The 18,639-nt window shown below is 39.2% G+C and overlaps 1 protein-coding gene across 22 annotated transcripts in view; it reads left to right on the top strand.

Annotated features, from left to right (window-relative positions):
- Positions 1–18,639, top strand: part of RBPMS (RNA binding protein, mRNA processing factor) — a 170,929-nt gene that overhangs the window by 94,543 nt on the left and 57,747 nt on the right. For all 22 annotated transcript variants that reach the window (XM_070598105.1, XM_070598109.1, XM_070598111.1 and 19 more), the window contains one exon: positions 9,293–9,443. In XM_070598105.1, the coding sequence (XP_070454206.1) occupies positions 9,293–9,443 (151 nt within the window). The remainder of the gene's footprint in view (positions 1–9,292; positions 9,444–18,639) is intronic.

The following is an 18,639-nucleotide window of genomic DNA, read 5'->3' as shown; positions in this document are numbered from 1 at the left end:
TCACTGTAGACAGCCGGCTAGCCAGAGTTTTCTGGATGCCCATATTCTTTAAAGCAGAAGTGGGTTTTCATTTGGAATGTGGGAAGTGGAATTTCGTTTGGGTATGGAGAAAGGGGAAGAAAGAAGTTTATTAAAATCAGTCAGGAAACTCTTTCAGCATATTAAGTTGAATCTTATAAAATTGCTGCTACTTTATTATTTTTATTCTGCAAAAAGAAGTTTCATCTGGTTAAATACATATGCCTCAGATCCACTGGATTACTGGATCAGAATGGCGTGTGTGTGAAACGCCAGGAGATTCTGAGAGCAAATGACCTTTGCTCTAAAAGAAATGGGTGACCTGTGCCTGTCTCTCAGAGGAGAGCTGAGTCTCCTGACACTGGAATTAGTGGTAGGGGCCGTCTGTTACTTTCCAGTAGAGGTTCATATGGTTCACCTGAATGGAATAATATTCATAAACATTTGAATTTGTCCATATTGGGACTTTGTAAAGTCTTTCAGCCCAGGACTCACCAGGGGAAGCCAGGCATCAAGCACAACTCAGCCTTGAGAATGCTCCCCTCCCCCAGGTTCAGGCCACAAATTTAACTGATCTGTATATAGCAGTGTTTATTACAGCAGTTTTGGCTCCAGTTATCTTTACCCCCACTTCTTTTTTTAAACATTTCTGAGTATTTCAATTAGAAATAGAAAACTAAAAAGTTAACTATAATAAACAGCATTAAAAACCTTTGGTTACTTCCAAGCTTCCTTCAGAAGGTTCAGTATCAGGAAGTCACAGCAGGTGGGGTGGAGTGTGTTAAAATTCTGGGTCCTCAGCTTTTTAGTCAACATACATAAAATTATCATAAATGAGTAAATAGACGAGTGGGTTGGTGAATCAACTTTAACTTTTTAAATGCTGAAACAATTTTACCTCCTATGAATGCATAGATATACAGATAAAGTGAAGACAACAAGGATGAGAAGAGACCCTAAACTGAATATAAATAGAAATAAATGAGTCTCACTATGTTTCAAATGAATAATACAACTACACTGAAGGTAGGGGGAATGGGGAGAACTAACCCAAATAATTCTTGAATATATATATATATTCAATCAGTATATTCTATGTATATATAGGCTATATACTTTTAGGCTAAAGACAAAAAGAACTGTAAATAAATACTGAACAGTAGTTAATATATTTGTTTTTTATGTTGATACTGTTTAGCAGTTCTGAAACTACTTGGTGTGTATTCCTGTATTGAGCAAATATATAAATGTGTAGTGGATAGTGAGAGCTAGGATTCAGAGGAGGAGTTACAAATATGGAAAGGGAAGGCTAGAATTAACCCAATGGTGTTGGATTGGAATTTGAGCTATCAGTACAAATTTGTGGGGTTTTTTTTTAAAGATTGGCACCTGTGCTAACATCTGTTGCCAATCTTTTTTTTTTCCTTCTTCTTCATCCCAAAGACCCCCCAGTATATATAGTTGAATATTCTGGTTGTGAGTGCCTCTAGTTGTGCCAGGTGGGTCGCCGCCTCAGCATGGCCTGATGAGTGGGGCTGTGTCCATGCCCAGGATCTGAACTGGTGAAATCCTGGGCCTCGGAAGTGGAGCATGCGAACTTAACCACTCGGCCACGGGGCCGGCCCCCCGTGTTTTTAATATATCTAAATAAATATAGAGAAGTAGATATGGATGTGAAAGTGTGTGTGTACGTACAATTTGAGCACCAAAACAAATGATAGTAATAAATTATAAATCATAGAATAAAATAAGCTATGAATCACTACTCAGTACTGGTGTGTGAGTGAATGAATTAATGAATAAATAAAAAACAGGGCAGCAGGGTAGGCTTTTCCTTAGAGTAGAAAACTAACAAAGACAGAAGGAATGATGGGAATTACAAATCACTGTTTGGTAACCACAGTAAATGATTACTTCAGGTAAGAATCATCAATAGATGTTAACACTAGTGGGTGAAAGTTTGATAAAAAACAAAATATTTATGTAGTCTCAAAGTATCTCCTTATGAGATGCTTATTAATTAAAAAGGGGAAAAAATAGTAACCTTTCAGTAGACAAACTTGGCAAGTGATCAGAGGTATTATCACTAGTAATGGAACAAAAATGATATCATATGCCTCCTGATCGGATACACTGAGAGTGACACATATCTCTTCTGTGATAATGCCTGCCAAAACTGCATAACCTGAATCTAATCAAGAAGCAAATCAGATAAACCCAAATTGAGGGACATTCTACGAAATAAATAGCCTGTACTCTTTAAAAATGTCAAGGTCATGAAAGACAAGAACTGAGGAAAATATTCTAGAAGGCTAAAGAGATGACACCTAAATGCTATGTGTGATTCTGGATTAGATCCTGAATGAGAAAAACAAAGAGATGTCCTTGTTTTTAGGGAATCAAATTGTAAAGGGTAAAGGGGCCTCATGCTTTCCACTGATTCTTAAACAATTCAGGGAGGCAAAAAAGTGTGTAGGGGAGTTCTGGGCATGTAGTGTATACAGGAATTCTTTCTACTTATGCCTGCAACTTTTTTATAAATCTGAAATTATTTCACAATAAAGTATTTTTTAAAAACTAAACAGAAAACACCAACATAGCTGATTGAGTGCTGTATGCCAGGATGTCTACTGCTGTTGGTTCTGCTCTGGCTCTGCTAGCACTCCATAGGAAATCCCTTATTCCACCTCTCTCCCTCCTCTTCTCATTTTTTTAATCTGTATCAGATTTTTATAAATTATAACTTTGTAAGTTATACATATTTGTAATTAATTCAAACAATACAAAATTATACAGAAGAGAAATCTTTCTCGCCCACCACCATCACCACCAAAGTTACCACTATTAGCAGATTGTTTGGTGCATTATAAACATGCCTGGGCTTACATAGGTAGATTGTGTCCACACACACGTACATATACAAAGTCTCCTCCCTTCAGACTACTAAACGTTGTTGAGTATCCTTTTTTATAACCTAATATTGCCATGGACATCTTTCTCAGTAAATATACATAGCTTTGCCTTATTCTTTACTGGTTTTTTTCTGTAAATGAATGCTTCCATTGTCCTAAAACTAGTTGTCAAGGACTGATAAACTGACTTTAATGGTAGAACCATTTGTAAGGATACTGGATAGCTGGTAGCTCACAGATTTGAAGGATATACCAAACAAACAAGACTCCATCACGCATCAAGACAGCTCTGAAGACCTCAGTGACAGGAGTTTGGAGACCTTATCTCTAGTGGGAGACTGTTAAGGCGACTCAGCTCCAACCACCTCTGTTTTCTGTATCTCTGTACTCAAGGTTGAAATCCTCAGAAGAAAAAACACGTTGGTCACTTTGGGCAGCGTCTGTCCCTTAGATAGTCAACTGTTGTTAGGGGAGTGAGGGCACAGAACCCAGACATTGGCCTCTGGGTGCCCTTCCCAGAGAAGCCATGTCAAGTGACTTCTCTTTCCAAGACTGCTCTAATTGCTTCATGTCTGGTCTGTCTGGTCTCTCCTTTAAGTCCAGCTGCCCTTACGCCACTAGAATTGTCTACCACTACCGTGATTCTCAGATGTGGTACCCTACACAAGCAGTATCAGCATCAGCTTGGGAACTTGTTAGAAATGTAACTTCTCAGATCCCGTCCCAGACCTACTGAATCAGAAACTGTGGAGGTAGAATTCAGTACACTAACATTTGACAATCACAGTTCTAAATAAATCTGATCGTATTATTTCCCCAGGTTAAAAATTTTAAGAGCTCTGCTATGCACATACTCCAGAGTCCTCACTCATGGCTTAAAAGGTCCTGTGATCCCACCTCAGCCTGCTTCTGCAGTCATTTACTCACCTCCCCCACGTACACATTCTCTCCCCCTCCATCCTGTCGTACACAACTTTGCCAAGCCCTTTCCTGGACTACCATCTGGTAAATTTCTGCTCTTCCATCACTTCCTCTCTGATGCCTTCCCCCTTCCCCAGTCACTTTCTGCCTTGGCTGTGTTTCTCATGGTGTTTATCTCTTCATCTAGCCATTAGTTTACCTGTACAGCTCTCCCAGCAGAGTGTAAGCTCTGAGCTCCTCAAGGCAGGGACTTCCTTTCATTGATTCTTGGGTCTCTGACGCATAAAGAGTATATGCTTGGTTAAATTTTGGGTTTTATTTTTAGTTTTTGTTATGAAACTTCAAGCATATCAAAAAGTAGTGAGTGTAGAAATGAACATCTGTTAACCTCTCATCAGAATTTACCAACTTAACATTTGGTTCATCTTTTTTTCTAAGTATTTTAAAGTAAATACATGATATTATATCATGACATTTTGTCATTATATATTCTTTGTGTTTCAGTACTAAAAACTAAAGACAGGGGCTGGCCCCGTGGCCCAGTGGTTAAGTTCACATGCTCCGCTGCAGGCGGCCCAGTGTTTCGTTGGTTCGAATCCTGGGTGCAGACATGGCACTGCTCATCAAACCACTGCTGAGGCAGCGTCCCACATGCCACAACTAGAAGGACCCACAACGAAGAAGATACAACTATGCACTGGGGGGCTTTGGGGAGAAAAAGGAAAAAATAAAATCTTTAAAAAAATTTTTTAAAATAAAAACTAAAGACATATGACTAAAGTCATATGGTATCATAATATCATTCTCACACCTAATAAGTAATAAAATTGAGATTTTTCAAGTATCACCTAAAATCCATTCTACATTCAGCTTTCTCTGTTTTCCCACAAAAGGTCTTTTAAGTCTGGTTTGTTCAGTCAAGGACTACACATTGCATAAGCCTCTAGGGATATTTTAATCATTCTAGAATATCCTTCTTCTCTTTCTTTTTCCCCATTATTCAGCGAATAAACTCCTAACTAATACTTATCCTCACTTAGGTGGGCTAATGTTAATCCAATACCAGTACACTTCTGAGGAGCTAGAGTGATGTTGTACCTTTATGTTCAGAATAATCCAGTATCCTTGTATGAGCCCAAATCTGTGATTTGCAGGTGATAAATCCTTCCTACCCCAGCCAGTCTACCCAAGAAGCCAGAGTCACAACAGCTAGAGAAATAGGAGAGCTACTTAGGATCTGGGCTTTGTAGCATATTCAATTACTGGCATCTCCATTTTGTCTTCCAGAAAATCACTGAAAGAGCTACAGTTCATTTATAGTGACTCTCTGGATCCCTGGAGGCTTGGGCCTTCACGGTTTGGTAATTTCCTTTCACCTTGCCCGTTTCCTTATGTTTTATTATATTCCAGTTCTGCTCTTATCCTTTTAGGTCTCCAGGCTTTGATATAGTTTGTAGAACAATAAAATGGCATTTTTAAGCTCTCTAGCTTGCTTAGAATCTTAATGCATTTTAAATAGGAAACATAAATTTGCTTTGGGAAATTTAAGCCCACAATTCAGAAGATTCTTTTTAACCTTTAGTTACAAGTAGTTCTTAAGCTTTGTTTATATTTAAGAGAAAGTGGGGAAAAAAATTTTAAACTTTAGAAGATTTAAAAACTTCCCTCAAGAGAGTCCTGAATGCAGTAACTGTCTGAGTTTAGAGCATTACAGGATGTGAATGCAGAGTTTGAATTGTCCTTCGGAGTCTCTAAGTGCTCTCTGTAGCTTTTATGATCCAATTATTAGGACTTGTAGTGATCACAATACCAGGCACATATACCACTTGAATAAAACTGTTCCTGTGGATTGAGTCACCTTCAGTGAGGGGAAAGGTGGGGTTGGGAGTGGGGCTGGTGGAGAAGGGGAGATATACTTGTGTGAGGCCACACAAGGTTCAGAAAGAATGCTTTGAGTTATTTTAGGAACTATGGCCCAGGAAAGAAAACTGTGTTAGCATAGTGTCTTAGTCAGCTTGGACTGCCATAACAAAATACCATAGACTGGATTGCGTAAACTACATACATTTAATTCTCTCAGTTCTGGAGGCTAGAAAGTCCAAGATGAAGTTGCCAACAGATTTAGTATCTGACAGGAAACCTCTTCTTGGCTTTCAGGCTACCACCTTGTCCCTGTGTGCGTAGGTGACCTTTCCTTCCTGTGTGCTGTTGGAGAGAGAGATCTCTGGTGTCTCTTCCTCTTTTTTTCTAAGGGCACTAATCCCATTATAAGGGCCCCACCCTCATAATCTCATCTAAACCTAATTACCTCCCAAAGGACCACCTCCAGATACCATCACAACGTGGGGTAAGGCTTCAACATAGTAATTTGAGGAGGACACAAACATGCAGTCTATGACACATTGGCATATGGATTTGAAACTGCCCTGGTATACTCTTAAGTATACTAGACTACTAAGGAACATTATTTGCCAACAATATCTTGTCCTGGATAGGGAATCCAGTCTTTGTAGAGCATAGTGAACCTGTGTTGGTTTGGTCAGGATGTTTTAGGTCATCTTGAGGAAACTTTTGACTGTCCCTTTAGCCAATCAGATTGAGTTGCCTGATAAGTAACTATTCTCAGATTGATACCATACTTAGGCCCAGAAACGTCTTTTCTGGTCACCACGTAAATAAGATACCATTTACAACTGTGAGAGAAAGGTTTCTCTTCATTATAAGAAGAGTTTTGGTGGATTATAGACGAGAGGAAAAAGTTGATTTTGAAAGGCACAGATCCCCCCTTCGACTTGGCAGTGATCTTACCCTGACAGCATTTAATGTGAAGTCACTCTGGCCAGAGAATAATCTTGTTAGGCTTTAATTAAAAGCACAAGGTATTTTTTTTTTTCGTGTCGTCTTCTCCTTATCTGTCTTCCTCTTTTTTATCTTTCTCCTCTTTCTCTTTTCTTCCTCTTCACTTCCATGTTCTCCCTACCCTTGCCTCCTCTTCATCATCCTTTAACATTTAAAATGTTTTTGACTTGGCTAATCCCTCTGGATAGAAACTGAGCTGAGCAGGATATTGATTACCAAATATGGTATTGCTGCTAAAGATGTTAGAAGAATGTGGCTTGTATTCTAAGCCTCCGGCCTCTGAATAAGCTGCCAAACAAATTAGGTCATTTTAACTTCTGAGCTTTTTTTTTTTTTTTTTTTTTTTTTTTAATAAGGAGCTGGAACTTTGATTTGGAACATAACAAGATGGTGGTGTTATTTTAGCTCAAATGGGAAGGGAAGGGTATGAAGAGGCGGGTGAGGAGGAGTCGGGGAGACTCAGTTCAGCATGTTTAGGACATGAGCCATCAGTAAGAGGAAAGTGAGTTGTGTGGAGCCTTGCTTGACTCTAGAACACCAGTGAAAGAGCTGAGGTATGGAATTCAGATGCATAGCCTCATTATCTGAGGCTGGAAGCTCCAGGGACTACTGACAGGTCCCAGGATGCTCTTCTCATGTTATGAAAGCCTACGCCACAGTGCTCGGGTTGATGTGGGCTCAGGTTTATGAACGTTGCTTCTTCACAGGAAGGTTGGTGGAGTTTAGTGCCAGGGAGGACACCTTGAAATTGATGGCAAGTTGTTACTATGTGTAGCTGACGGGGTATAGTATGAATAGCAAGTCCCTCCACAGCATACCTTTAGCTGTTCAGTCGGGGACTGTGCTTGTCTCCCAGCAAAGACTGCAACTCTTTGCATCCATATTTGGAAATACTTGTTCTGTTGCGATAGTAGCTTTGATAGAATGAAATGCTCTTAAGAGGAAGCTCATGGAAGCAAACACTGCTCAGAATGCTGCTTTGTTCTTTTTCCTTATATACGTTTTTGGCAAGATAATACTGAGGCTTCCCAAATTAAAGCAAAATAAAACAAAAACTGAGACCAGTTAAAGAATTTCTTTTTATGTTTCATATAACTGACACCCCCTTTTTACTTTTTTTGGCTAGGGCTGCACAAGTGGATTCCTTTTCTTCCCACCCACCCCCATTTGCCACCTTCAATTGGTTTCTTCTCAGAGAACAGATGAATCAGGCTCATGAAGAAATTGTACCCACTCCAGCACATCTGTAGATCAGGGCTCTGTGGCTGTTGTTGTACCTCTCTGAGGACGTCTCTTTCTTCCCCTTTCCCCTTCCTTATTTCTTTTATTGCCATTACCATCCAGAGTCACAGGCTTTTCCTCCTGTCCTTGGCGCTGAGCTTGTGAAATTCAGAGTTCCTCATCCTGGTCTACAGAGTCAGAGATTCTTACTAATTTCATGTGGAAATTGTTCTTAATTTTCTTCAAGCTAATTAAGAAAAAGAAAAGGGACTTTGGGCCCACAGGCCGAGATGTGCACTAAATGGAAAACCTGTGTTCTTAGGATACTTGTTTTCAGAACTCCAACTTCCTTTCCAGAACATACCATACAGACAAAAATGGGACCTGAGTCTGTTTTGGATGCATATTTATGTACTACACTGGGATAGCTTTTTGATACTATTGTTGGGGTCCAGAATCCATGGCATTGGACATAGATGTGAGACTATTCATCATGCTTAGTAATGAAGGCATTCTTCAATGGTGGGAGGGTTTCAAAATAGACTTTAGATATTGCCCTAAATCTTGTATTTTATATTGATTGTGATTTATTTATGGAATATGTGTTAGGTGAACTGCAATAATAGGGTCAAGGGCAATTGAAATTACTATCCTCTCTTTGGCCCATGTAATCTCTTGTCTCTCTATCCATGTAGCTAATAAACCAGTTATAATTAAAATCAGGACTTTACCACATCAAGACATTCGTATTTTATATAAATTTATAAGCTAACGAATTAAGTGATACTAGTTATGTTGAAACCTTAAAAGTGTTTATTTCCTGTCTTCTTATTAATTCAGAGTACATATATCACCGTTATGAAATCTCTCCAGTTAGAAAGGGATGAGATTTTTCCCCCTCTATTTATAGGTGATAGAACTAAAGCATTGAAGAATTACATTGTTTTTAAGTCGATGTCAGAACACTGTTCAGAGGCCTAGGCCTCTTAGGATTTCCAGTATTGCTCAGGGCTTTATATTAATTCTTTCCTTCTTATTGGTAGCCATCAATTGAAGTTTTTGACTATGCTAGGAATTTGCCATTTCATATTTTCAAACTTGAAAGTTTTTGTCCAAGAAGAAAAGGAGTAGTTGAAAAACTATGTAACTAAATTATTTAATTAAGTAAACAAAATCTGCCAGACTTTCTGGACATGTTGCGTTAATGGTTTTTCGTGTATTCTGTGTAAGTAGTGGGAATGAGAGCTCTAGCTGACCTTTTTTTCTGATAGGCCAGGGTTACTGGTGTGTTTATTTTGTCGCCATTCCTGTTTAACTCTAAGGAAATGAAAACATCTTCCATTTGTTCTGTATTTCCAAAGGGCATCCGCTTCGATCCTGAAATTCCGCAAACACTACGACTAGAGTTTGCTAAGGCAAACACGAAGATGGCCAAGAACAAACTAGTAGGGACTCCAAACCCCAGTACTCCTCTGCCCAACACTGTACCTCAGTTCATTGCCAGAGAGCCATGTAAGTTGATCTACTTTTCATTATGAAAAAAAAATGAATAGGAATTGTTCATGTGCTGCATGTGAGATACACCACGGGACAGAGAGCTGGCTGAGTGTCATTTTCCATTTCTGTGAAGAGACTCTATTCATGGTGTCTGGCTTCCAAATACAGCAGTCTTGTTCATGATTGGCTGTCCCAAAAGATAGTTCAGCTTGATCAGAACCGTAAGTACAAAATTTTGTTTGATATGCTGTAGATTTCCTTAATGTGATCTTGACCTTATTTTGAGTATGCCCTATTTGTGTTTGGGTATAAACCCTTCCTTATTCCCCCATCCTTGGACTCGAGAGGTGGTTCTCAGCATTCACTTTACTTCATTTGTTGAAAAACATAAGTTCTGTGGCTTAGGGAAAATCGAATATTAAAAGTGAAAGAAGCAGATATTAAGAAGTTGGTTCTATTTTTGAGAACAATTTAGCCATAAATCTAGGGTGGAAAGTAAACACATACAAAGAATTTATGTATTGGAACAGTCATTTCTAGCAAACTAATACCAGTAAAGTTTTAAGAAAATTTGGGGCTTCCTGTTTTAAATTAATTGGATAAGGACAGTGACTAATTGCTAAACAAGTGCTTTACCCCACTTAATGAGCTTATCCCCTTAAATGTCCAGTCTACAATTTCTGCCTTTGACTGAATAACTTTAAAAGGTTGTCTTAATTTTCTTTCTCAAGCTCAATCAGTAGCAGAAGTGAGGCGTGAGATAGGCCTTAACTTTTTCTTTCGTTGCATAGCCATATGTGATTTAATATGGCAGGGCGTTCAAGGAATCCCAAGTGACTTGCTGTTATTGGAATATTTCTGTCCTTTCTTGATCTTCTTTCCAAACCACATGATCTTGATCTTCTTCCTGCTTTCCCTGACAATACGTTTCAACTTCTCTTATTGAAATTGAAGGGCACATGGGTTCCTTTCTCCTCCCCACCCCCATCATGTGCGTGTCAGATTTAATCAAGTTATTGTGAAAGTTACAGCCATTGTGTAGCTCAGTCACTCATGAGAAAGCTGCTGCTTGTCAGTGGAAACTAATAGGTAAAAGACGAGTTTCTCCCCCAGTGTGTTCTAAAATTTTTCTGTGAAGCCAGAAAGTCATAACAGAGAAAAAAATTATTTTGTTCTTCCATGTCCTAGGGAAACTTGAATCCTTTATTTGGGAAGGAAATCTGAACAAAAGTTTCATCTTATGGTGTAGTTGCACTACAGGAAGATATATGGGCATTTCTTACGTAATTCCATATTCTTACGGCATCTAGTTTGGTGCCTTATTTATTGCATATATTATATATTTAATAAATATTGATTACAGTGGTGATGAGTGGGTAAATTAATGTTTTAATTTCACTATTTGCAGAATTATTCCATTTGTATGCCTCTGCATTTCTCTCTGAAACTTTTTGTCATTTGATTAAGGAATCAGAAGAGAGTATTTGTAGGTTACCTTGATTTAGAAAAGATCACCTAGAGTAACTCTTTACTTTTCTAGTGAATTTGCATGCCTCAGATCTCAGAGTACTTTGAAAAGATTAATTCAGACAGGAAGTATAATGCTGGCAATACTTTATCCTTTCAATACTTTACTGAATGCTTTTCTTTCTGGGAGCTTAAATTTTTCTTTTAAATCTGCTACAAAAGCTCTGTGAAATAGGTAGCGAGGGAGATGATAGCCAGTTCACAGGATACACAAAAGCAGCAGAGATGAACAGACTGGACATCCACAAGTCGCTGAAGTTAAGGGAGAGTTTAGAGCAGTGTTTAGAACACTGCTCTGATCAGCTCTGCCCCCTCCCTTCCCTGTGTACAGAACAGCTCACAAATGGTCAGATAGTTTTCCATGGCTGGGTTAAAATTTACCTGACTGCTCATGACAAAACAAACTTGAAGTTAAAAGAAAAAATCCAGAGAGCATTGTATTCTTGAGAAAATAAAAGTTAACATGATTTCTCTTAATACAGCTCCTTTTTGCAGTGCAAGGGCCCTGACAAATAGCAATTCCACTGTGTCTCAGATCGACCTTATCATCCATTACAGTTTCCTCTGGGAACTGTGAAACTTCCCTGTCATATATGCAGTTGTTAGTTTCCTGGAAGCACACTGCAGACTAAGAACACTGTGCTGGTTCTGTACTGGAAAATCCACTTGCATTGTGCCCGTAATTGATATCTAAGGCAATCAGTTTAACTACTTGTCAGGAGTAGACTACTATGAAATCATAGAATTTGGGGATTGGAAAAGCCCTGTAGGCTTCTCTGTTGTAGGCTGTGAGAGAGGGTTTCTATAAATGCTTCTTTTTATTGATGTTTTTATATGGTGGTGGCTGAAATGTACCCATTGCCATCACTAAAGGAAGAATGTGCTATGATTCCATTATACAATAAATTTTTACTTGAACTCTCATTTCTCAAATATCTGTTGAACTTAATGAGCACCTGGTGTGCTAGACACTGGGGAAGAAGGAGACTGTAGTTGCTGTCTTAAAAGAGCTCTCAGTCCAAGGCCTTGATGGTGGTCAAAGTTGTCAGGCAACTTGGCTCATATAAAGGATGTAAAAGAGATTTCCTTGCACCTTAGTCTAGATTGCCCCAAATCAGACTGCCTTATTCACTGAGCACCTGCTGTGTTTGTGCCAAGCATGAAGAATGAGAAAACCAGGTATTGCAACTTGCCAAGGTAGATGGTGGCCTGCACTGGTGAACCTTGGCCTTAGATTTGAAGATGTCAGTGAGAGTTCTTGTTCTGCCAGTTATTGTCAAGGTTTGTGATCTTAAAGAAAAACATTTAACCTTGCTGTGCTCCTGTTCCCTTAGCTGTAAAATGGAGACAATACCTTCTTCAGAGGATTGTTAGAAGGACTAAATAAAATGATATCGTAAGATTGTATTAAAGGTTAAATGGATGTAATATATGTAGACTACTAGGCAAATGTAAAGTACAATCTTAATTTTTTAAAAAAAAATCATTGAGCTGCTTTTCTTTCCTAATAGTTGAAAGTAGGTATTGATCTTCTGAGGTGTCATCACTGTGTGATTATAGCCAATTGTCTTTGCAAATTAGGAGAAAGGATGAATGAAATTCACATACAATCTCAGAAAAGAAGTATACTTCCCTAACTAAATTTTTATTAATTTGAACTTCTCCTTCTCTCACTCTCTTGTATGTAATAAAGTAAGAAAAATACTATGAGAAAGCAGGAAGTGAGAAAGAGAAAATTTATAAATTATATAAAATTCTCCTAGATTATGCATTTGGGGTTGTAGAGGAAAGCTGTGTTCTGTAGTATAAGAACTCCATTTCAGAGATGAAAACAGGGCAAGTCACCATCTTTCTGAGTTTTGATTTCCTCATCTGTAAAATGATGATATAATGTGCCAGACACTCTGATAAGCATTTTAAATGATTTGTCTTGGGGCCAGCCTGGTGGCACAGCGGTTAAGTTCGCATGTTCCGCTTCTCGGCGGACGCGGGTTGGCCGGTTCGACTCCCGGGTGCGGACATGGCACTGCTTGGCACACCATGCTGTGGCAGGTGTCCCACATATAAAGTAGAGGAAGATGGGCATGGATGTTAGCTCAGGGCCAGTCTTCCTCAGCAAAAACCGGAGGACTGGCAGTAGTTAGCTCATGGCTAATCTTCCTCAAAAAAAATTTAAAAATAAATGAATGATCTCATTTAATTCAAATAACACTGTCCTACAGTTGAAGATTCTGAGGCCTAGAAAGGTCTAGTAACTTTCTTGAGGTTACACAGTCATCAGGTGTTATGAGTTGAATTGTGTCCTCCCCAAAATTCATATGTTGAAGTCCCAACCCCCAGTTCCTCCAAATGTAAGCATATTTGGAGATAAGGTCATTAAAGAGGTAATTAAATTAAAATGAGGCCATTAGGGTGCGCCCTAATCCAATATGATTGGTGTCCTTATAAGAAAAGGAAGATACCAGGCATATGCTCACACAGAGGAGAGGCCATGTGAGGACACAGCGAGAAGGCACTGAAAGCCAAGGACAGAGGTCTCAAGGAGAAGTCAAACCTGCCAACACCTTGATCTTGGACTTCTAGCTTCCAGAACTGTGAGAAAATTAGTTTCCATTGTTTGAGCCACCCTGTCTGTGGTATTTTGCTATGGCAGCCCGAGCAGACTAAACACATCAGTGATAGAGCCTGGCTTTAGATTCTGGCCTGTCACTAGTTTTGTAACTTTGGTCCAGTTACTTAACCTCTCTGTGTCTCAGTTTTCTCATCTATAAAATGGCAATAATAATTGTATCTACCGATAGGGTTGTGAGGATTAAATTAATTGACAATTTGTAGAAGTTGGAAGAGGGCCACATAGTGAGTCCTCAGTGAATGTTAATATACCCATGTAAGAATGTGTATGTTTATGTGCTTTTGTCCCTCACGGTTGTGAGACCTGTAGTTTTCCTTTTGTTTACTCAGCATCTAGCACCTAGAAATACATGGAGAATTTTTTTTAAGATGCCAAAGATTTTATTTTATGCTTTTTCATTTGGAACTTTTAAAATTTACAGTGTTATATGGGTATGATTGGAATACGATAAAATGTGTATATTTAAAGTGTCTAATCTGGTAAGTTTTGTCGTAATTCATATGGAATTTAGTTGAATAAACGTTCTTGATCTGTTTACACTGTTTGCAGCATCCCATATTATAATAGTGCTGTTAAAGGTGGTGGTCGCTGACACTTAATAGAGACTTTACTCAGATTAGACAGACCCTCTAACTTCAGATTTTATGGAGCAAATATCAAAATTCTCTAGAACTTGGCAGTAATTCAGATTCCTGTAGTCCATCGTCAGGGATTCTGATTCTGTGAGTCTGGTCTAAGACTTAATGCTCTGTATTTTTAAAGCTCTTTGGGTGATTCTGATGCACAGTGGGATCTGAAAATCACCAGCAGAGTAAGGAATTGCAAAGTTCTTCTTCCTACTCACACACTTCTCCCCTGCCCTCTCTTCCTCCCATCTCCCCCCCCCCCCAAAAACAAAAGCATGCTTTATTAAATGGATACTCTTAAGTAACTGGTAAGCCCATAACCTGTTGCTGAATACTCAGATACCCAACTATCTAGAAGTGTGTTTTCTGTCTCATGTCTGAAGAGATCCTATGGAAGTTCAGGAAAACCTTTAAAGTGCCTAGCAAGTACCCTCCCGGGGACAACACTCAGCAATTACAAAATCTCTTAACCTTCACCTCTGTGGGATAGGGGCCATCCAGGGCCTGGTCTGAAGCTCCCTGTGCCCGTGGAACAGAGCCAAGGTGCCTGCGTTTTCCAGGGCAGCATGCACAGCTTCTACCATTTGAAAGAATGAGGGTATCTGGTTAGTCCTCACCCCTGCTATGAAATGTGCTGAGTGCCACCAGTACCAGTTACTGTGTATCCCACACCTGCTCTCCTCAAGTGGGGTCATTTAGAAAGACAGCAACTGAGTCTGAGGAAGACCTAATCAAGCTGGGCACATGGAGGCAAGGGAAAGACAAAGTTGAGTGAGACAAGGCTTTTTTACTCTGCAAAGGAGCTTCTTGGATTTTTGTGTTTTATATTTCGTAATGCAGATAGCTTCAGTTTTTTCTGATGACAAGAATTTTACATGCTTCTCAGAGGGAAAAAAAAATTTCAGGCAGTCCAAGAAAATATAAAGAAGAAAATAAAAGTCATCGAATTCTACCACCCAGAGACAACCACCATTAACATTTTGGTGTATTTCTTTCCACACCTTTTAGTATGCATATAATAAAAGTGAATCTGTATCTGATTTCTGAATTTCAAAATCATTTAACTTACCCTTTATCTTGAAGACAAAGCTCTGATGCCCAGTGAGATTAAATGGCCTAGTAGGGCCAAAAATAATATCTGGGCTGTCACAACCCTTCACCAGTATCTTTAGGGCACTATATATTCAGGTGGCACAGATAGCTTGCTAGAATTAGATCAAGAGGAGTGGTGGTAGACAGTCTGTTGGGCTGTCTCTCTCAACTATCTGATGTCTCAAGTGAGCCCAGCCAGCTCCTGAGCTGCTGGAATTCAGGTGGTTGATTGGATGATCTATAGGCTTTTATTAAATGAATGAGAAGAAAGGAAATAAACATTTATTGAGCAACTGCTCTATAGCCTTAAGAACTGTGTGTAAAACACCTCTTTTCCAGCTAAGGAGACTGAAACACCCAGAGTCTAAGTAACTTCCCCAAACTCACACAGCTCTTTTTAGGCCTTTTGGGCTCCAAAACCCAATGCTGATCTCACTGCACCACACTGCCTAACTTACAGTCCATAGGTACTTTTGGCTATAGGTGTTTTTAAAGGCTTCCTTAGGTGGTGCTTTAAACTCACTCGAGTCTTTGAAGATGATCTTCTTAAAGACCCCAGAGTCCTGCATCAGATTATTAGGACAAGATTTCAGGGCAGGGCATTAATTAGTGAAAATTAGGCTTCAGTACAACACTTTAAAGCATCAGATTTTGCTGGCCAGGATGCATCAACTGTAAAATGTATTCTTAAATAGTTGACCAAATTGAACTACTGGATGGTTTTTATTTAGTGGTGTGCTTCATTCTGAGTCATTATTTCTGAAAATGAGTGACCACTTTCTACAGTTTGAGTATTTTAGTTTGATAAATAATGGCACCTTCAGCAAAGGTGAGGTTACATGACTTCTTTGCTTTATGCTTGGAGGACATGCAAGGGGTTCGCTCAGGAGGTGTTTCAAGTCATTCAAATGGAAATGGAAACAAGCATGGGTGGAAAGGCGCAATAATACAGCCCTATTTTACATTGGTTGGGATCCTAAGACCTCACCTGCATACTCCTTAAAACAGTGATAGTATGAAACCAGCATAAATACTTAGAATTTATGGTGAAGCAGGTAGTGTGCTCTATAGATGGCCCCTCTTTGTAAAGTCCCAAAAGGCTCTTGAGCAATCTGCAGGAAATTTTTCACTTTAATTTTCAAAGAGAGTGAACAGATCAGCAAAAAACCTTGCCTGCTCCTTATATAAAGGATGGGGCTGAGACACCTAGTCCTGCAATTTTTTGAAAGTAAAACTAACACAGAAATGTGAGAGATTTTCCAGCTGTATATTGCGTCTGTTATTTGGGGATATAAAAGGTATAAAAGGTTTCGGTCCATTTTAAGGAACATCCCTGGAGACAGAGGTATGTTGATCATGTGATCACAATTTGGGCCCATCTGCATTTTGAGTAATACCACTGTTAATGTTCTTTTGTATATCTTTGTACATACATTTCTATACATTTATACATATATATATATAAAATACAGTGTGTGTCAAGTTGTTTTTGTTTGGTTTACTTTGGTTACAACATACGATCATACTGTCCTTATCATTTCTCACTTACTCCTTGAACCTCTTTCCATTCGGGACTGTATAGCCAGAGCATTATTTTTAAAGGTTCTTTACGTGAAAAGTATGGAGGTGCTGGTGAGGGCCTTCAATACCAAGCTGAGGATTTTTTCTAAATTAACTGGTGGGGGGAGAATGGAGACTGTTGAGTAGGGCAGTCTCACACTGTAAGGAAAACTCTCTCCTTCCTTATGCTCTAGGAAGCTGTGTTGGAGACACAGGAAAAGGAACAGAAAACCATAAAATCTCTTTTATGTAGAGGAGGAAATTGGGTGGTGGTAAAGAAGGCAGTTGCCCGAATTTTCTTCGTAATATGACTCGGAATGTCCCTGGGAAGTACCTTGGAAAGGTGGTGCATTTAGGAAAGAAGGCCACTGTCGCTCCATCGCCTTCCACCAAGTTTGGGGAATAGGAATTGGTGGTGGTGGAGGGCACAAATGATTATTTCACCTGTTTGGTTTTTTTTACCCCAGTCCTTGCTGGTAAGGGTTTCAATGGGAAGGGAGCCCAGGTATGAAAAGGAAGTTCTGTAGGAAGATGGTAATGGGGAGTCTTTGGGCAGTCAGAGGCATTGGGAAGTAGCAAAGGAAGGAGTCCAGGAAATGAACACAGGCAGGAGACAGGAGGCAGCTGGCTGCTGAGAGGAAAGGAGATGAGGATATCAAAGTATGGAAGCTGAGCTCACAGGATTGTGCTCACTCGACTCATGTGCCTCTTCTCTCTGCGGCAGCTCTGCAGTGGGAACTGTCTAGGGATTCTGTCCTTGCTGTGGAACAGTTTGAAGCTACCAGAAGAGATGTTCACAGAAACATGCCAGCAATTTCCATTCTGTGTATTGAGACTTCATAATGATTGAGTAACCCACTGAGCATTCTCTGAACACCCTCACCCCCAACACTGCCAGGCGTTTGTGGGCCCAATTGTCACATCACAGAGAAAGACCCATTGTCAAGTTGGGACACGTAGTTGGCACTCCAGATATGTATAAAGGGCACCAGGTGCCTAGGCCCCTGGATATTCTGAGACATAAAAACATGAAACAAAATGACAGTCAATAAGGACAGCAAAATACTCTTAGAAACCAGAGACCTAAACTAATGCTTATTTCCACATATGTTTAACAAAGCAAAAACTATTTTCGTTTAAAGAGAAGAATGTAACATTTATTGAGCCACACGAATATTTACAGTCCACCTCTGCCTCTATTTTCTCTTGAAACCTGCACACATTCCTAATTTTTGCTTAATGTGTATAATTTTAATGATTTTTAATAATTAAATTTAACAGTAACATTAATATAAGGCAATGGATTTGGTAAGAATGGTTTCCATATTGGATGTATCTTGTTTTGTCTGGGAGGTAAGTTATTGCAGCACCATGTAGATCAGCCAGTCTGATCCAGTTTATTTACATTATAATTTAATGAATAGCCTATGTTTGATTAGCGATGGCTATTAACACTTTGCTCTGAATTTCTATTTCTTGTTTATCTAATCATTGATCAGCTATAAACAAATGCCTTAAGAACTCAGGAAGTCAGATCTCCTTGGAAATCAGAATTCTTTTGTAATGCAAATAACTGCCCCAACTTTTAGTGTTTTGTAAACTCAAATTATTCATTACCTCTGCAAAGAAATGCAAAAATAAAACAGTTAATTTACTGGGACAATCCAGAAGAAACAGCTACCCTAGATTTAATTCTTTTAAGGCCCTGTACTCCTCATCTGCTCATTAAAAGGAAGGCATTTCCTGCTTTGTTAAAGTTTGATGCAGGCTGCCT

Source organism: Equus przewalskii, chromosome 28 (assembly GCF_037783145.1).
Source record: "Equus przewalskii isolate Varuska chromosome 28, EquPr2, whole genome shotgun sequence".
NCBI classification, from domain to species: domain Eukaryota; kingdom Metazoa; phylum Chordata; class Mammalia; order Perissodactyla; family Equidae; genus Equus; species Equus przewalskii.
This window is presented reverse-complemented; position numbering and strand designations above follow the sequence as displayed.